Raw genomic sequence first — 21,600 nt, 5'->3', positions numbered from 1 at the left:
TGTATGTATGTCATTTGTATCATATATGATAATGTAATGTATTGTTTTTTCTTTTTTTTTATGTATGTACATACCTAATAATCGTAGAAGTTGAAATAAATCAGATGATAATAGAAACTAGTTATCAGACACGTTTTGATTAATATTTAGAGTTAAAATTAAATATAATTTTAATATAAACCATGGAGAACAAGTAAGCATAGAGTGCTAACTCCATACATTAGTTTTCTTACCAAAACGAGGGTTATTTCGCAGTGGACTTAGCGTCAAGTAGCGGATTTATCAGTACCGCTACTTGATACTAGATGTCACGAGTGTCGCGACTGACGAAAAGTGCTCAACAATTTACAACTAATATTACAAGCAGAAGGAGTTACAACCTGGCAAAAGAAGAGTAGAAATTAAAAAGTGGCAACACTTGTCGTCCCGTTCTCTTATATAAATAATTTGAATGGGACGACACTACAGTGCTGCCACTTTTTAATTTCTACTCTTTTTTGCTAGGCTGTATATTTACTACGGTTATAATATTAGCTGAAAATCGTTGAGCATTAAGACTTTTCGTTCGTCGCGACATCTATTGTCAAGTAGCAGTACTGATAATTCCACTACTTGACACCAGGTCGACTGCGGAATAACTTCGCGTTTTGGTAACAAAACTGATGTATGGAGTTAGCACTCTACGCTTTATTACTTATTACTCTATGACATAAACATAATTCAATAAATTAATTACCCTTAGGTACTCAATCATACAGTCAGCAGCAGAAGTTGCTAAGCGGGCGAGGTGTTCAAAATGATCTTGACGCGACCTTATTGTTAAGAGAATAAGCGCGTGTCAAGGTAATTTTGAACACCTCGCCCGCTTACCAACTTCTGCTGCTGACTGCACATATCATGTTAATATCTAAGTATGTTTTTTTAACATAATTTGTGCATTTTTGGTTTTTTATCACCTCACTTATTTAACATGAAACTAACAAAATCGCAGTAACACATTTTACTAAAATATCGTAATAATTGACTTGTTTTATGGCAATCCTGAAAAGTACGCGAGAAAAACCAAATTATGACCAACGAAAATGTGGACAAACAGTACATTATGACTTAAAACTTTATGGAAAACAATGGAGACCCGGTGTACAGTCACCTGCAATAATATGTCACTCTTCGAAGGCCGCAAAAATATGTGACACACTCTTATGGCTCTAAACATAAGACCGTGTCAGATATTTTTGCGGACTTCGTTGTGTAATATATTATTGCAGGTGACTGTACACGTTACTACGGCGAGTATGCCTTGTGAACATTTTCTACTATTATTATATAATTAAAACGAAACAAAGTTACAATTCATTAAAGATTTTAAACTAAACTAATTCAATATTCTAAACTTTCGCGTTTTGTACACATATTAACTCACATTAGTACACACATAGGTAGTAGGTAGTATTAGTGGGTAGTTGCACAAATCTCTGTTTTGACATTTTGCTGGGACATCAGTCAGCCGCGACCACGACCAGTGGAACCTGTGTCGAAACGTCGTTAAATCAAGGTAATTTAATAAAATTCGCGTTAGACCCGTCTATAAATGTGAGTTAATATGTAAACTAATTCACTTGAAAAAATAAATGTATTATTCGGATAAATGTTCACTAATGTTGTTATTATGCCATGTGTTGTGCTAATTGTGCTTGTGACGCACCGGGGCGAGTTGTGACGCACTGGGGCGAGTTGTTACGTACTGGGGCGGGTCGTGACGCATGGGGCGTGTTGTGACGCACCGGGGCGACTTGTTACGTACTGGGGCGGGTTGTGACACACTGGGGCGAGTTGTAACTAGTGTCATTGTGAGCTGAAGCTGGGGATGAGCTTCCTGAAGCGACTATGTTTGTCTTCAAATAAACTTCGCACGAAAATGACCTGGAAAATTATATTCACAATTAAAATATGCCAAAATAAAAGGATTTATTTCTAGTAGGTATACTTAATATACTTTTTAATTAGAAAGGATTTATTCCCCTAATAAGGCCTAGTCCCCCCCCCCCATACCCTCTATTCTCTTTAGTTCTAGTGACGTCATTCACCGCTGTATTACGGCCGCTATATGACGGCACCGCGTTCCTATGAAACCAAAGCTCAACTCACTTGCGTGATCCCCACTCCGATCATCAGCACGATCTGCCACATGGACCACGTCATTACTCTGCAACAAAATAAAATAAGTAGTTAAATAATTTATTAATATCCGCTAAAAGTCCGCATTCCCAAGATGACATCATCTCTCGCGTCTTTAAAAAGTGCTTCAATGAGTAAAAAAAGGAATGCAATTCGTGTTTCTATAAACTGTTAATGCTATAAAAAAATACCTACTAAACTATAATCAATAATAAATTAAGTTATAAGGAAAAACAGCTAATGACATTGGCTGTACCATCATGTCATGTACCTATTTGTTGCGAACTGGCTCCAATTTCACCACGGTGACAGGTGCGACAATTGTAAAACATCACTGTTGCTGACGTCACAGGCATCCATGGGCTACGGTTACCGCTTACCATCGGGCGGGCCGTATTCCTGTTTGCCACCATCATTGTTTTATTTAAAAAAAACCTTATTATATCGAAAAAAAAACAGATATTTCTCTTGCAAAGTTTATGACAATTGTCACAAGAAACACTACAATTGTCACGAAATTCCGACATATAACTCATTACCTGTCAAGAATTACCTACAATTCTTCTAAATCTTGACAATTGTCAGAAACTTCGCAAAAGAAATATCTTTTTTTTTCCGATATAATAAAGTTTTTTTTAATAAAACTATGACGGTGGCAAACAGGAATACGGGCCGCCCGATGGTAAGTGGTAACCGTAGCCCATGGATGCCTGTGACGTCAGCAACAGTGATTTTACAATTGTCGCACCTGTCACCGTGGTGAAATTGGGGCCTGGTTGCGAAACACTAGAAGCGCGGCGCGGCGTGTATTAAAAGGCGGCCTAATAAGCTAAAAACGCATATTTTGTAATTACATCATTGATTCACTGAAACACAAAATGATTTTAGGGGGGGGGGGGGGGTCTAAAATCGTCAAAAATAGATGACGTAATATATGAACAGCCCCCTATGGAGTTTCCAGGATTGTGGTGTGCGAGCGACTGCTGTTCACCTCTACTTAAGTTATTGTTTTCTGTATGCAAGTATCTGTATTGTATTGCAAGTTATTAGCCCGGTCCACACAGAGCGAGCATACGCGCGAGGCAATTTCCTCGCGCACAAAACGGCCAGTGCAGACGTGCCCCGAGGCGATAGATAATTAGATAATTCCACTACTTGACGCTAGATGTCGACTATGAAATAACTCGCATTTTGGTAAGAAAACTGATGTATGGAGTTAGCACTCTTTCCTTATTAAGAGCCAACGGGAGTGGTCGTTTCTCCATACAAACGTACTCCTCGTTTTCCTCCGTGCTAGAGCAATGATTTTTTCAACACAGATTAATATTGTCAATATCTGTGTCGGACCGGTTTGCTTTTTTTGATATTTTTGTTTTTTAAGGCGCTAGAGCCCTTCAAAAATGGCCAAAATGGCCTAATTGACTATGCCGCAATGAGAGGCGTGGCATTCAAAACTGATATCAATTAGCCAAAAAAGCAAAACGGTCCGACACAGATAATTTCATAATCATTTAGAAATCCAAATTTGGTTACGATTGGTTAAGTATTGGAGGAGGAAACAGAGGAGTACGAAACCTCGATTTTTGAGATTTTTACGCAGGATTTTTCGCCTTGTCCTTATCGCACTACTTTTAGGTGCCGCTTCCGTTAGCGAGACGGGTATATTTACCTAAAATATTTAAAACTCAGCTCCTGTTTCGTCTTAAGAGCCCATCAACGTGCACACTAGCGCCACTGCTAATTAATCGTGATTATTTAAATTTAACGACAGGTATTTAAGAAATACATCAAGCTAGTTTTTATGTTGCTGGATTCGTTAATCTATGCGTCCAAAGTTAAAACGGCCGTTTTTGTTTTGAGGTCCTAGTTCGACGAATCCAGCAACATAAAAACTAGTTTGATGTATTCAAAAGGTACTTAAATACACAATACAGTACGTAGCGGCCCACTTTTTTAAATATCTTTCGTTAAATTTAAATAATCACAATTAATTTGCAGTGGCGCTAGTGCGCACGTTGATGGGTCTTAAAATGTCTCTATTTATTCTTTATTCTTTATTCAAACACTATGTATAAGTTTACAGCTCCAGCCAAGGCACTTATACTGTTAATAGGTACATATGTTGTCAGTATCATAAAATTAGTAGGTACACTTATTGTATTACACACTTATCTTTATAATTGAACATACATATTATGTATTACTAAGTTACATAGAGATAAAAAAAAGAATCTGATATTAAATAACATAGATAGAGTTTAAAAAAATCCTGATACTACGTTGTAGGGACGGCCACTTGTCTGCGAATATGTCTGTGATTTTATCTAGATTATTCTACACCTACCTGGCATTCATTTCCTCAGCTACATTTCTGTCCCTCGCTTCCCTCGCCGAGTGCGCTTCTTGTAACCTCCGCGCCGCACCCACGTTGTCCTTAACGCGGGTTATGGACTCCGAGATGTCGCGAACTTTCATTATGTACGACTCCAGCGAGTTGCCTAAAAGAGGGATTAGATAATAAATATCATCAGTCGGGAGACACTCCTGACTTCGGTCGAACTCGGCTCCGTTCGGCTCAGCATTGCTCCGAGCAATTATTAGGGTTGACACCACTCGACTTCCTTTTGCGTGCACGACCACAGATAAGATAGACACTTGAATTTTGACAACCCTAAATAGCCGAAAGGGATAGTGCCATATAAAGGGATAGCATGATTCGACCCTGAACCGCTGTCAAACTCCGGGTTTGTAGGAAGTGTCCTTTCTGTACGGTAGTACTATTATTTATTCTGTGATATCATAGGACATCCATACCAGGGACCCGTCAACCCCTCCCCAGAAAATAGTTATTTGTTTCACTCGGGGGCAAAGTTGTTGTTTAACCGCTCGTGCTAATATTGATACCTGAGCAAGCGAAAGATTCCAAAATTGAACCACGAGCGTAGCGAGTGGTTCGAAAAATGGAATCTTGAGCGTTGCGAGGGTTTCAAAGCACGAGGGTTAAACATCATTTGCCCCAGAGTGAAACACAAAATTTTTCACCACACCAACCCGAAGCAAATATTAAATGTAAAATTTCAAACAAAATCAAACCAAATCAAATCGAAATGAATGTTATTAAATATTTATCATCCATAACATCATTTAAAAGTCAATTCTACCAACAAACATAAGAAAACAACTCAAAATTTGTATTCGATCTTTGCCTCACATGTGAATAAAATGCAACTTTGCTATCAGTTAATGAAATGCAAAGTAAGCCTTTCCGTGCTGGTGTGGTGAAAAATAATTTATAGGCTTTTTATAAATAAATAAATATTATAGGACATTCATACCCAGCGGGCTCAGCACGGTTCCATTTTTATCGACTATCACTATGCGCGTCCCTTTCGCACTTACATACTTGTTAGAACGTGACAGGCATGGTGACAAGGGATAAAAACGCGACCGTGCTAAGCCGCCAGATTGAGCAAGCCCCACAGTAAGCTCAAGAAGGCTTGTGTTGTGGGTTCAGACAACGATATACTGCTCTGCCTTTACTCTGCCCTTACTGGGATTCGAACCCAGGCAGGCTTCACAGGCAGGGCCACTACCCACTAGGCCAGACCAGGCCAGTCTTTTATGAGTAGCGGCCGCAGTAGATGACGCTGCGTGACTCACCGAGCTCCATCTCCTTGTCCTCGTCGTAGTCGTGTTCGGGCGCGTCGTCGCTCGTGGTCATCAGGTCGAAGAATACCTGGAAACGATCCCAATTCTTTACTAGAGTTATATATAACAAGCTAGTCTAGCGCAGCGGATCAGCAACGTGGCAATGCTGCCAGCCTTCTGGGCACGCTGCCAATAGACGGCGATTTGGGGCTAAATTTTCTATTTATAATTTTATTTTTAATTTTAGTTTGTATTTTTTGACTGTATTTAAAATAAATGATAGCTAGTCTAGTGTTAGTTTTTTACTAGAGTTAGTAGTGTTTCGTAGGTTCCGGGGCAAACAGCCGAATCCGACACAAGAGCAGCCGATGCAACGGAGCCACGCCGTTTTGTCGACTAAATAGTTAGTGTTTAGTTTTAAGTTTATAAAATACATACGTATGTTAGTCTGTAAGGTATTTGTAATATGGGCCTTGTTGCCTGATTTAAATTTCTAAATAAATAAATCGGCAGCGATTTTGATAGCAAAGATAGACAGATAGATAGATAGAATACTCTTTATTGGCACACGTCAGTAAAAGATACAAAGAAAAGAACAATTTATTAAATGTAGAGGCAGACAACAGGCGGTCTTATCGCTAAAAGAGCGATTCCAGACAATCTCAAAACATCATCATAATTTCATAAAAGTTTGACGTTGTTTTTTTTTTTTTTTTTTTTTTTTTTTTTTTAATAAATAAATAAATATTAAGGACATTTTCACACAAATTGACTAAGCCCCACGGTAAGCTCAAGAAAGCTTGTGTTGTGGGTACTCAGACAACGATATATATAATATATAAATACTTAAATACATAGAAAACAACCATGACTCAGGAACAAATATCTGTATCATCATACAAATAAATGCCCTTACCAGGATTCGAACCCGGGACCATCGGCTTCATAGGCAGGGTGACTACCCACTAGGCCAGACCGGTCGTCATACCTTATCTATAAGGTATTCCCATACAGTAATGCACGTCCAATTGGAAACGAAGGAAAATGAAAATTCTTCCAGTATCCAGCGAAAGTTATGGTAAATTAAATCACTAAGTATATCTATTTTCTTAGTTTATGATTTACTAGCTTTTGCCCGCGACTTCGTCTGCGTAGAATTAGTGACAGCAGCTAAAGTAGGTATGGCGCCTGAATAATGCTCATAGCAATCATTCAATTCGCGCATTGCTTACTTCAATTATTAGGCAATTCATTAACTCTTTCAATTCCACCCCCCTTTGCGAGAGAAGAGAGTTCTTCAGGGATGATTTCCGATATAAAAACTATCCTATGTCCTTCCCCGGGACTCAAACTATCTCTATACCAAATTTCAACTAAATCGGTTCAGCGGCTTAAGCGTGAAGAGGCAACAGACAGACAGACAGACACACCTTCGCCTTTATAATATTAGTATGGATATATACTACCATGTATCTGGCCTGTACATGTATATCTATATCATATGTACATCTTATAAAACATAGTCCCCCGCCGCGTCTGTCTGATTGTATGTTCGCGATAAACTCAAAAACTACTGAACGGATTTCCATGCGGTGTTCACCTATCAATAGAGATAGCCATGTCAGTCCATACAAAAGTTTGCACAATTATGCAAGTTTTCCGGCAGAGGGGTAAAATCTCAATGGCCACTCCAGTCCATTAAATGCTCTAAGAGTGAGACATATATGATGGTGTACTCACAGTTTTGGTGCTGAATGTGCTGAAGCTATTGTCGAAGCAGAATCTATAGTCACCCTCCACGGTGGCAGTGTGTCGGTGACTATTCTCCGGCTTCTTATAGTCGGCCACCAGCACCCGGCCGACTGCATCCGCCAGTTGGAATGAGATATCCAGCTCGCCATGTGTCGCATCTATCACCTGATAAAATAAAAATGATATCATTCATATCATTCATTCATTCATATTCATATCATTCATTCATTCATATTCATATCATTCATTCATTCATATTCATATATGATATGTATGTAAACCGTTTAACCTTTTGAACGCCACAGACGGCAATTGGCGTCAACGCAAAATCGTGACGACGACGAAAAAGACGACATTTGACGTCGATCGTTTTTTGATGAACATCTACTGAAAAACACCCCACGTTAGGTTGGCATTATTTATTCACAAAACTAAATTTTACGCACGGCACGGCAAATGGATGCGCCGTTTTGGCGTTCAAAAGGTTAAAAATAAAAATAGAAAGGCGAACTTATCCCTATAAGGGATCTCCAGTCAACCTTTAGGCAATTTAGCGGAAAAAAAATGTTGCCAAGGTAATGAAGGTTTCTGGTTTAGTAGACAGTGGCAGATTAGCCCAAAGGCCCAGTAGGCCCTGGCCCTCGCCTAGAGCGGCAAGATATTAGGGTTGGCAGCAAAGTGGCAGTCTATAGATGGATGCTGAGAAAGGGGCGGCTAGTACATTAAACAGTTTAAGCTACGATCACAATGTAATCCCCGCCAAACCAAACGATCTCTGGATATTATACCAACTAAATATAGGTTGAAGATGAGTAGGCGCTTACCCGACCCTATGGGATGTGAACTCTATAATAAGTTACCATACAATATTAAAAATATAGAAAGCGAAAGTTTATTCCGTTTACGAGTGAAAACACTTCTGTTGTCTCGCACATTGTACAGCGTTAAAGAGTACATGACTAATGACTATTCCGAATTTGATATTAATTCAAACAATAAATTATGAATTTGACCACAATAATTAGTAGTATTTGTTGAAACTTAATTCTTCATTGTATAGAACTGTGTAGTAATGCGTTTTAGGTTTGATTTAAGGCAAATTTATAATGTATTTTATAATGAAATAAATATATCTTATCTTTTATCTTATCTTATCTTAGTAGTTACTACAGGGCCTGGGGCTAGAGCGGCCAACACTGCACATCCGCCACTGTTAGTAGATATTAATTATTTTATATTTTATAGCCTTATATCAGAAATACATTTTTTTTATACTATATCTACGGTTTTCCTTAAGAGCGCTATTACATTTCGGCGTTGAGCGAGTTTAGGTATTTTACGCGCTGCGGCAGGCCGTGCGAGCTTAGTATGCCGATCCCTTCTACCACACTCGCACTACAATGATGGATTAAACATTCTTGATCCTTCGCGAAGCATATTGAAATCAACCATAACAACACTAACTGTGCTTAACTTTTAAAGTCCTAAAACTGTTATTTGGTAAGTACGAAAATACTAAATGCAGTGCAAATGTAAGTGTGTGCAGTGTTCATAAATTAATTTTTCATCTATTTTTGACGATTTTTGACCCCCCCATCCCTCAAATCATCCAAAAATCATGCTTCGGATGACTCTGTTTCCTCCTACGTCATACTACCATCATCCGATGTCCAGACCCCCCCCCCCCCCCCCCTCCTTCCATTTGAAACGACGTAATTTATGAATAGCCCCATACTCGTACTTATGAAGGTAAAAGTATTACTCGAAATAAATTATAGGTACTCGCTTATTTACATGTTTCGTCATAGCATTTGGTACCTATAGGTTGTAAAGTTTGTATCAACGAGGGTTTAAAAACGAACTAGTATTGAGGATCTGATGATAATGATGATGATTAAGGTGGTCACGGATACCAATCAACCATGTAGTAACATGATTAGGCTCGTTTGATTCGTCTCAACAAGATCTTTGACACTGAAGATACACAGGGTCTGATGATGGAGCTGGAAGGTGGCCACGGGTACCAGTCTATCATGTAACTAAACCACTTCGTGTTTGGGCTCGTTTGATTCGTCTCAACAAGATCTTTGACACTGAAGATACACAGGGTCTGATGATGGAGCTGGAAGGTGGCCACGGGTACCAGTCTATCGTGTAACTAAACAACTTCGTGTTTGGGCTCGTTTGATTCGTCTCAACAAGATCTTTGACACAAGACAGTACTCAGGGTCTGATGATGGGGCTGGAAGGTGGTCACCATTACCAATCAACCATGCAACTAAACCACATCGTGTTTAGGCTCGTTTGATTCGTCTCAACAAGATCTTTGACACTAGGTGATACACTAAACACGAAGCCCAAACACGATGCCCAAACACGAAGCCCAAACACGGAGCCCAAACACGAAGTGGTTCAGTTACGTGATAGACTAGTACTCGTCGCCACCTTCGAGCTCCATCATCAGACCCTGAGTAGTATCTTGTGTCAAAGATCTTGTTGCGACGAATCAAACGAGCCCAAACACGAAGTGGTTCAGTTACATGGTAGACTGGTACCCGTGGCCACAGTCCAGCTCCATCATCAGACTCTGAGTACTAACTTTTGTCAAAGATCTTGTTGCGACGAATCGAACGAGCCCAAGCACGAAGTGGTTTAGTTGCATGGTTGATTGGTACCGGTGACCACTTTCCGGCTCCATCATCAGACCCTGAGTACTATCTTGTGTCAAAGATCTTGTTGAGACGAATCAAACGAGCCCAAACACGAAGTGGTTTAGTTGCATGGTTGATTGGTACCGGTGACCACATTCCGGCTCCATCATTAGACCTTGAGTACTATCTTGTGTCAAAGATCTTGTTGAGACGAATCAAACGAGCCCAAACACGAAGTGGTTTAGTTGCATGGTTGATTGGTACCGGTGACCACCTTCCGGCTCCATCATCAGACCCTGAGTACTATCTTGTGTCAAAGATCTTGTTGAGATGAATAAAACGAGCCTAAACACGAAGTGGTTTAGTTGCATGGTTGATTGGTACCGGTGACCACCTTCCGGCTCCATCATCAGACCCTGAGTACTATCTTGTGTCAAAGATCTTGTTGAGACGAATCAAACGAGCCCAAACACGAATTGGTTTAGTTGCATAGTTGATTGGTACCGGTGACCACCTTCCGGCTCCATCATCAGACCATGAGTACTATCTTGTGTCAAAGATCTTGTTGAGATGAATAAAACGAGCCTAAACACGAAGTGGTTTAGTTGCATGGTTGATTGGTACCGGTGACCACCTTCCGGCTCCATCATCAGACCCTGAGTACTATCTTGAGTCAAAATTAATACATATAGAATGTCAGGTCGTTTCAAATATTTTTAATCCTGTCCGGTGGTTTATTAAACTGTACCATTATAAATTATAATACTATAAAAACAGTGCTAGGATCAAAGTCTCTCGTTGCGGTTTACACGCACACAGTATAGCGTTTTACACGGCGCCCGCCGCACACAATGATAAAAAATCTCGTTGTCGCCGTTGAAAATGTGCGGAGCCGACCGACACACGTCCTGCCTCTACAAGCTCTGCCGCGGCACTGAGCTGGCGCAGCGCGCGTCATCGGTAATATAGAGTAGTTTTCAAAAAATTGCCAAAAAATTATAGTAGAATTTCATAAACACTAATGTATACCAACAGTATAAGCAAACGTTGCAGATTGCTTGAGTATGAAAATGACTTCGATATTAAGTAGATTTTTGTAGGAATTGACACTTGTTTCGGAGAGAAAATTGAGTTCGTTTTACTTTGATTTTCTCTTTCTCAAAGGTGTGTAGGAAAAATATCGTTTGATATGCCTAAAGTACAGGGTATTAGTAATACAAAATAGCCAGGTTTAGCAGAGTAAACTTCTCAACATTTCCAAATAAGAGCTTGCCATTCAGTGCTTCACGGGGTTTTTCGGAAACGACCATCAGAAAAAAAATCATTACTAATTTAATAAGTCCTTTTTTTAATAATTACAACGATATTTAAAAAGATAAGAAGACGCTTTTACTGGAACAAGTACTCATTGTTTCTAATAATGAGCACAAAGTCCTGAATTTCGTCGACTAGTATCATCAATTTTGCGTTATTTCGACTTTTCTTGTAAGAGCGCTCTTAATCTATGATAACCGATTCTGTGTGCCTTTTGGCAAAGGCTTCCCCAAATCTTCTAAGTAAGCCCATTACACTTCATTACAGTTAAGCCAGTTGTCAATCTAACCAATCACTAACATCATAGAGAAAAAAATACATAGATTGCTCACTCCGTACATCAGTTTTGGTACCAAAACGACTAATATTTTCATAGTCGACATCTAGCATCGAGTAGCGGAATTATCAGTACTGCTAAGTAGCAGTAGTAGTAATGTCAAGTGACAATAGATGTAGCACCGACCGGAAAGGCTAATGCTTAACAATATAAGACTCAATGCTGGATGTCGACTATGAAAATATTAGTCTGTTTGTAGGCCAGGAAAGGTACGCTCGGCTAGTATGACGGAATGGAAATAATTAGTAATAGCTGATTAATTCGGTGTATGGGACAGATAATAAATCTAGTGATTACGTCGACACATAATCCAAATAAATATATTACATTTAGGTATTTAAAAAAAAATGTAAAAATATAAAAATTCACAGAAAATTTGTAAAAAATATTTATAACATTTTTTAAATTTATACTCATAGAGAAATATTTGCTTTATGACATTAAGCATGAATCATACAAAAAATAATTATGTATCCTACATTTAAAGTAAGTAACCTACGGTTATTATTAAATTCAGTATATTTCCGTCCTCAAAAATGGTAATAGGCTATTTTTTCTCTCATTATTTCCAAATTATAATAAGTACAAGCGTTGCAATTTAATCGTACACTAAATAATACCGTATGGTGGGTTTTATGGGGTTGTGCATTAATTGCCTGGTTAAAAATGGTAATAGATCAATATCATATGGGATTTTCATTATGAGTTCTCTTTTGTCGTATACTGTAAAAATCGGCTTGAAATATGATTCGTAACACAAAAAACCATCAATAACGTTATCGTTGCTTTAAAGTTGCCGCGCACGAGCCAGCGAGCTGACGCGATTGGTCGTTGCATGGAGCGGGGCGACGGAACGATGAAACTTCCATCGCCCCGAGCGCGAATATTTAAAAAAGTATTTAGTATATTTACTCGGTCAAGACATATGTACCAGTGAACGTAAAAAATATGGGAGACTAGATTCGAACTAATTATCAGCTTTAATCTGGGCAAGAGTGCTGTAAATAAGAAAGTAAATTTTACGTAATTGCAGGCTTTCCGTCTTTGCGTGCGCGTTAAATTTAATACAATAATAGGCCAACTATATAGGGCTATTATACTGAAACACACCCAATTTGATAGCAGAAAAAGACGCGAAATTAAAATTTTCTTAGGGATTTCAAATCTTCGCGCCTATAAGTTTAAACCATTTAAGGTTTCAATAGCGGTCATTTAAGTACCACCCCTCACCACTAAAATGTAATTATCAAAAATGACAGTTGCTAATGTTCCCCAAAGTAAGCATTTCTAGTTATTGCTGCAATACAGTGGTACCGGGCACCTTGCGACGCAAGGCCGAGCAGGAATCGCAAACCTTAAAATATTTGCACTAATTAATTGAGTTAGGATTTTGTTAGTACTCTTTAATTGAATAGCAAAAAATATAAGTTAAGTATTAGAAATACCGTTTTTATTCGATTTTTAATTAAGTAATTATTGTTAAACTTATTTTTACCGTGTGGTGTCGGTTAAAATTTCACTAGTAACATCATTTGGCGACTAGGGCAATAAAAGTCGACACCATAACCAACAAATTAACAAACAACAATAACCAACAAATTAACAAACAACAAAAATTTGCAGTAATATTCCAAAACTCGACTAAACGCAAGCGCACCCGAACCGTGTCGCTCCCCTGACGCGATTCAGAGTCCTGTCATAAAACGTAAGGCCGTGGTATTAACGTCAGCGGATAACTGAGCGGCGAGCGGTGACTGCAGGCGGCAATAAGGTGTTCAGTTAATGTTTTTATAATTTGAAATGACTTCGTTTCCATGTAGAAATAACCAAACAGACTTTAGAAGCATTTAATATTTTATTTGTGGCCGTATAAATTATGTTTTATTGGTAAACAAACTACAATTATTCATATTTGTGGATAGAACAATATACATACTATAATTAATACTAAATTAACATTAAATAAATACATTATTTATGACATAAAAATACATTGCGCGTATTTAACTACTTAGGACTGTTTCATTACGATACTTGCAAGCAAGTAGTAAAGTATATGGCTCCATCCTATCCTGTACCACGATATACAAGCGATAACATTTTTACGACAGTTTTGTATAGATAATGGATTTGTCGCTAGAAAATTACGATATCGAGATAAAAGTCAGGTTTCTGAGCGCTATTGAAACCTTAAATGCTTTTTACTTATACATATTTTAAATTTGCCGCGCTTTTTCTAGTCAAGCTGAATGTGTTTCACTATAGAATAGTAATCGAATTGGTTCAGATTTAACGTTTAATGCATATAAATAACATAATTAGTAAATAACATAATTTTGGACTAAGTACATTATACATACCTACATGACATCAGGCTATGGTTTGGCGCACCGTGACCCTGAACGGCGCGGTAATGTGATACGGCTGTTAAGTGAAGCCCAGACGGGATGATCAAATCGACGGATTTGATCAGAAATGAAATTGGGGTCAATCTCCAAATTAAGCAACAATTTAATAACTGTACCGATATTTGGAACCTCAGAATAATATACCCGGCCGGATAGCGGATAGTAACTTTGCTTGATTTCAGAGTAAACAAATTGGATTTAAGAAACAGTCACGGTCATATTGTACATTACTCGTTTATTATTTCAAAACAATTTAAACATCTACTCACTTGCACGCGTAGGTACCTACTCATTTCGAACATAGAAATGAGTCCGCGCCAACGTTCACCACGAAACAGGTTAAAACCTGCACAATGCGCACCTAAAAACCGAAATGTCGGTATTGTTAAATTTAGTTTGTAGTTAATTAGTTGTTTGGTGTAAGTGTATGGACCAAGGTCTGAAACAAAATGATTTTTTTTTTATTGTTCCGCCGGCCGAATATTCGGCGGTCGGATACCGAATATCAGGCCGAATATCCGGTATCCGACCAAACAACTATCCATTGCATCTCTAATTGAGAGTGGCAACACTGTCGTAGGTCGTATTGCCCTTTTCTAGCATATACGTCCCTCGCTCCTACACTCCCACCACACAGGCAGGTTGCTTTGTCAGTTATACAAGGCAAATTTTCAAATCATTGGCTTGCTGTTTTTCCATCTAGAAGGTCGTGAAGCTAAACTGCTGGTGAGTTTTTGAATTTGTACCTCAGTTTAGCTGACTATATTGAAATATTTATTTATTTTACAAGGGGGCAAAGTTGTTGTTTAACCGCTCGTGCTAATATTGATACTTGAGCAAGCAAGATTCGAAACATGGAATCTTGAGCGTTGCGTGGGTTTCAAAGCACGAGGGTTAAACAAAATTTGCCCCAAGTGAAACACAAAATGTTTCACCACACCAACCCGAAGCAAATATTAAATGTAAAAATATCAAACAAAATCAAATACAAATGAATGTTATTAAATATTTATCATCCAAAATCATGATTTAAAAGTCAATTCTACCAGCAAACATAAGAAAACAACTCATAATTTGAATTTGATTACTTTGCCTCACTTGTGAATAAAATGTAACTTTGCTCTCAGTTTTTGTAAGTGCAAAGTAAGCCTTTCCGAGCTGGTGTGGTGAAAAACAGTTTCTAACAGCTTATGCTGTTCGAAATAAATAATTAAATTTTTCACGCCACTGTTCGGAAATGTGGCAATAGATGGTCTAAAACCAAGCTGGAAAGTAGGCAATAGCTGTAGCACCTGAACCACCACTACTACAATGTTTCATTGTTATCATCATCTGTCATTGGTGACAGTTTGCTACAGCAATGAATATAATTTAAAACATAAAAATCAATAAAAGGTCTTTTATGGCGCAACTTTTTCCTTCAAAAATAAATTTAGGTTATTAATAGGACCAATTTCTTGTTTAAAAAAAAACGAAATGTCAAACTATTCATTCATTCAGTCAGTTCATTCGATTCACGCTTAAGGCGTTTTTTACTTTTGTAGCTGTTTGTGGTTTTTTAGCAAAAACGCTTCTAAGTTTAGAGTCGGTTTGAAGCAAACAACAGAAAAACGCCTCTTAAATGTGATAAAAAAGTAAAAAAAGGCGGGATCGGAAAATTCTCACTGAATTGGATAGTACTATAAAATATAAGAAACACGTATCTACGCTCGCTATAAAAATGAGTTCTTCTAGTGAAGAAATAGTACATTTCGATGCTAGTGCGGAAGGTATGTCATTACTGACTGACAAAGAATGACTAAGAATGACATTTCCGCACGTGTATCGAACGACATTTTTTAATACAGTTGCGAAAAAATAAGTAAAATATTGTTAATCGTACACTAAACCAAAGTGGTAACAGTGACAGCTCGCTTAGACGTCGTCTTTAAGTATATTATATCTATGGGCGTTTGGCAGCTATTCCGTTCCATTCAGACAACTTATTAAGAACGGAATTTTCAATATTCAATATTAAAAAATAAACGTGTTATAATGATGAAGAGGTAAGTATTAAAATATGAAATATGTATATTTTTCACATTCTTACATTAACAGTAGGTTTTTCTGCTGATTACGACGTTTAAAGGAAACTAATATTAACACTCATCAATAAGTAGTCGTGAATTGGAACAAGTATAAATTAAAAAAAATTGGAAAAGTAAAAAGCACTAGTTCGAGATAACCAACTTTCCGCACGCTAAACAGCTACGTAAAGTAGCACTTTTTGAGCAACTGTATTAAAAATTATATTCTTACGCTGACGCCAAAAATTCAAGAGACAGCACAGGCAGTGGCTAGTAATTTTCTACCAGAGAAATCGCGGGCACTTACTTATAGTTATGCAAATGTTTTCTTATTTCCTCGCAGTAGTCTTGAAAAGCACTATGTAATGCCTCGGCCGGAAACGCTAAAGATGGACTCGTATTATTCGAGGGCCTCCACTAACGTGTCGGCCCTCAAACTCACTCGTCCATCTTTTAGCGGGTTTTCGTCCTCTCCTACAATGTACTATAGTTGTCCGTTAAATTACTTATCTAGCAAATAAAAACGATCCGGAATAGTGATGTGAAAGTGCAAGAGGATATTAGAAGGAGAGATGCCTAAGAGTACCATACCATAATGAATACATGTGTCTTAGCTGTATATTGTATTGTTATAAATAATGTTAAAAATGCTTTATGTTGTTAATGTGTTCCAATTTGTGCCGCTTTGGCATTAGCTGTAAGGTGCAATTTGTTATTTGAAATAAATAAAATAAATGTTAATTTTACAAAATGTACCTATCAAATTGTATACTTTACTAAATATCTCTCTCCTCACAGGTGTTACAATAAAGGGTGTACGTACTACATAATTAAGTAACACTCATAATATAATAATATTACATACACATAATAAGTATATCATAGGATATGTATAATCACATTGGTTTGGCGTCTTCCCATCACCAGGCGATAACAAACATGTTTCAATATTATTCTTAGGTTCCGAATATCGGTACAGCTGTTTAATGACAACATTTACACAAAAATAAAACGCTAATTAAATAACTTATCATATTCGGAACTGCAGATGCAACGGATAGTTGTTTGGCCGCATACAGGATACCGGATGTACGGCCTGACCATAGGCCAAATATTCGGTATTCGGCCGGCGGAAATATACCTACATTCCGGTTTTTCAGGTGCGCATTGTAGAAGTTTTGACCTGTTTCGTAATGAACTTTCACGCGGACTCATATAGGTATCATATAGGTAGGTCATATAGGTACGAAATTAGTGCGCGAGCTAGTGAATGGAACGTTTAAACTGTTTTAAAATAATAATCGAGTACGATTATATTCCGATATCAAGTATAGTTACTATCCGGTATCCGGCCGGATATTAAAATAAGGGCGAGATAGGATACCGGATAGTAACCGAATATCCGGTGCATCTCTATTCTGAACCTAAAGTTTTAATCCTGCATGGTGCAAATATGTATAATTTTGAGAAAATGACTTGAAAATTTGTCTTGTATAACTGACAAAGCAACCTGCCTGTGTGGTAGGAGTGTGGGGGAGAGAGGGACGTATATGCTAGAAAAAGACAATACGACCTAGGGGCTGTCCATAAATGACGTCATCTATTTTTGCCCCCCCCCCCCCCTTAAAATCATCCAAAAATAATGCTTCGAATGACACCGTTTCCTCCTGCGTCATGCTACCATCATCCGATGTCCAGACCCGCCCCCCCCCCCCACATTTGAAATGACGTAATTTATGAATAGCCCCCTACGACAGTGTTGCCACTCTCAATATTATTTTTAAAGTGGTAACACACTATCGCACCGCACCAAGGTCACTGTGCGATGCACCGATAAGTAAGAGCGAGAAAGAGATATCGCTTTCTCGTATTAGTATAATATGAGTCCACGTCAAATATATGTTTACACTTTTGCACCTTACTCCTTTGTAATAAGGCGAAAAATACGGCTTTAAAATGACAGTTTTTACACAAAAATAAAACGCTAATTAAATAACTTACCATATTCGGAACTTAATAGTGGTAACACACTATCGCACCGCACCAAGGTCATTGTGCGACGCACCGATAAGTAAGAGCGAGAAAGAGATATCGTTTTCGCTGTGTAAAACGCTGTCATTTTAAAGCCGTATTTTTCGCCTTATTACAAAGGAGTAAGGTGCAAAAGTGTAAACATATATTTGACGTCGACTCTTATTATACTATGTTATACTTATTATGGAACTTAGGAACGTAAACTATGAATAGAAAGAGCACGAAATAGTCAATATAATACGTTTATTGAAAAAAAAAAAGTCTACAGACGCTTAAATAGGCGCGAAGGGTCTCATAAAAAATTTGAATTTCGCGCCTTTTTCTACTGACAAAGTTGTTGGATAGACTTCAATATCAAATTAAAGAGTGGGCCTACACATTTCGCTGTGACAGAATGTGAAAGTGTCACCAAAACTGTCAAATGACTACGATAATAAGTATTCCTTTTATAATGCCACTCCACACTATGCCATTCTGAAATTAAATAAGAATTTTATTTTTGTAGTGGGTCATAATTGACGTATATAATTACGAATATAATTTGAACATGAACCAATATTAAAATAATATTGGAAATGATATCAGTTATTTTTAATCAGCTATCATTCACGCGCGCGTTCATTTTGCTCAGACTTAGCCGCACAAATATTTGGTGCGAGCGAAACGCCAGCGCACGTTCGAATTGGCCTGTCACTTGTAGCAACGTGTAGGTAAGTACATACTTACCTACATACTATCCACGCGTCCTTGGCACGAACTCTCGCCACCGCCCGCATTGAAACTGTCCCCGCGCGCCGCAAGGAAATGTAATCCTTAGCATTAGCGCAAAGAGTTCAAACTTGGTAGTTTCATTTAGCGAATTTGTTAAAATGCACATATTTATTACATTGACCATATTTTTGTGTGATTATGTATTGAATATCACTTTGAACGTTATCAGAACAAAGTCTGCAAGAAATTATATCTATAACCATTTTTTCTAGCATGTTTAAGGCGTAAATATATATACAAGTGATACAAATAATATTGATGTCGGATTCTCAGATAAATAGCTTAATGAGGTAGTTCTATGGTAATTCAATCAAAGACCTAATTATTACTTTTTTTTTACATCAAGTTACGAGGTATATCCGTGAGGCCCCGCCATTTATTGAATTAGTTATTTTCCGTGTAAGTATTTTGACTGATTCCATTGTCGACTCATTATAAATATTATTTTCGTCACGTTTACGAACTAAAAATACTATTACTATTTTTAACAAACAAGAACGGCTCTTTTTTTAAACTATTTTTTTTTACCTACTTCCGGAGAGAAAGTTGGTTGGATTCGAAAATAAAGTATCTTAAAATGATCTAAAGACCAGGAATAAAAAAAAAATTGCCTATTACTAATTAATGTTTAACGTAACCGTATCTTTACTGGAGTATTGGTGCCAAAACTGATGTATGGAGTGAGCACTCTTGTCTTACTATATTTCTCTATGCTAACATACACATTTAATTATCTATAACTTACTGATAACAGTAATTACAAACATGTGGCTAATGGCAGCTGATAAGGCCAAGGTAGGCCATTTTAATGGGGCTATAAAGAATATTGTTCATTTATTACTTTAAGGAAATACCTAAAATTTTGGGACTTAAATCATCCAATGTAGCCGCATTGGGTCTACAATCTGACACCACTTTCAACATGTTTCAAATTCAGCCTAATATAAATCGTCAGGTGACAAGCAAGTCACTAATTACAAAAAAAAAATTAAACAAAAATCGACCTTCTCTTAGTAGTAATATGGTTCACTATGGCTATGAACTTGTGGTGGTACTTAGTGACTTTTGCTTGTCACCCGACGATATAAATATACCCACAGGCCACAGGTACATCTTTACTTTATGTTACGTCGATTTTTGGTATGGGGGGGAGGGGGGAGAGGGCTTCCCCCAGTCCAACCACCATGGCGCGGAACTCCATGGTTATGGAGATATCCATGGTTAAAGTTTGTATGGAATTACTATGAAATAAGGGAATATAGCAAAATTTGAAGGGGGAGGGGGCGAGGGGAGAGGGGGCACTTCGTCGCCCCTGAGCTGACGAAACCTCCGAATAGTCGGAATTACTCTGTGAGCCTTCAACCTCAGCAGTAAAGCTGTTGGATCTGGGTAGCTCCGGCGCTGCGGAAGAACAAACCTTCCGCCCCTGCGTGACAAAGCACTGCCCTCCGTCTGCGCCTCCGTTTTCGGATTTGCTCTTTAGGGGTAGGACAGACAAGACCACGTGGATAGTGGGGTGCTCCGATTTGGTTTAAGTGACCTTGACATTTTGGGTACCTTGAGATTGTGGTGTGATGATGGTGGTGTGGTATAGGTGAGGTAAAGGTAATAAATATTGACACAGTGGCACCTTTCGACATCTGCTATGACACTGCTCCTTTATTTCATAGTAATTTCATTCCAACTTTTAACCATGGATATCTCCAACCATGGGGTTCCGCGCCGTGGGGGTTGGACGGGGGGTAGCACTTTGCCCCCTCTGCCCCCAACACCCCCTCCAAATCGAAGATCCATACAAATAATATTATAAACAAAGATTACTGATGATATATTTCAATCATAAAAATAATTACAGTGCAAATGTATACTGTTTAATTATAATAAAATCATCGCTTCCCTATAACGTATTATTTTCTTTCAAAAGGTTATTTTTTGGAAACAAAACGAAAGGTTTAGGTTAGGTTTTGTAAGATTTTTTTACAAAGTTTACCTGGTATTCAATGTCGATAACTTCATTGGGCTTAACTTTCTGGAAGAAACAGTCCGTGTGGCCGGGCTGAACTGTGAATGTAACATCTTTTTCAAACGCAAGCACAGAACTGAAGACTATCGTTAATAAAAAATATCGCATTTCGCCGGTTACTAGACGAAGTTGAGTTATATACTGATGCTAGGATAAACGCACAATTACGCGAGTTATTTATAGGACCATTCGAAATGTTAAAGTTTATTTATAGAGTAAAAAAAACAGAAAGAAAATGAGTTAAAATATGTAGCAAATAATATAGGGGCGGGATGCGTTCCAAATACTGTGATATTATTAAACATTGATTTGACAGCTGACATTTCAATTAAAGCTGAATTAAAGCCTTACTACACGTTTTAACTCGTTACTTAACTGCGTTAACGCGTTATAACGTTATATTTTCGGTAATAATTAT

At 37.9% G+C, this 21,600-nt stretch overlaps 1 protein-coding gene across 1 annotated transcript; it reads right to left on the bottom strand.

The window, feature by feature from the left end:
• Positions 1-1,282: 1,282 nt before the first annotated feature.
• Positions 1,283-21,600, bottom strand: LOC134803387 (transmembrane emp24 domain-containing protein 5). The gene is made up of 6 exons (XM_063776202.1): positions 21,150-21,600; positions 7,567-7,743; positions 5,839-5,914; positions 4,523-4,676; positions 2,149-2,206; positions 1,283-1,923 (listed from the first exon to the last, which is right to left on the bottom strand). Exons 1-6 carry the CDS (start codon positions 21,288-21,290, stop codon positions 1,846-1,848), a joined length of 684 nt encoding a protein of 227 aa, XP_063632272.1. The 5' UTR covers positions 21,291-21,600; the 3' UTR covers positions 1,283-1,845.

Source organism: Cydia splendana, chromosome 26 (genome assembly GCF_910591565.1).
Source record: "Cydia splendana chromosome 26, ilCydSple1.2, whole genome shotgun sequence".
Taxonomy (NCBI): domain Eukaryota; kingdom Metazoa; phylum Arthropoda; class Insecta; order Lepidoptera; family Tortricidae; genus Cydia; species Cydia splendana.
Note: the sequence above shows the minus strand (reverse complement) of the source record. Positions and strands in the feature narration are given on the sequence as shown.

Coding starts and splice junctions, on each gene's coding strand:
- LOC134803387 (XM_063776202.1), bottom strand. CDS start 21,290: ATGCGATATTTTTTATTAACGATAGTCTTCAGTTCTGTGCTTGCGTTT. Junction 4,677..5,838: donor GGACAAGGAGATGGAGCTCG/GTGAGTCACGCA, acceptor TCCCTCTTTTAG/GCAACTCGCTGGAGTCGTAC. Junction 1,924..2,148: donor TCGGAGTGGGGATCACGCAA/GTGAGTTGAGCT, acceptor ATAATTTTCCAG/GTCATTTTCGTGCGAAGTTT.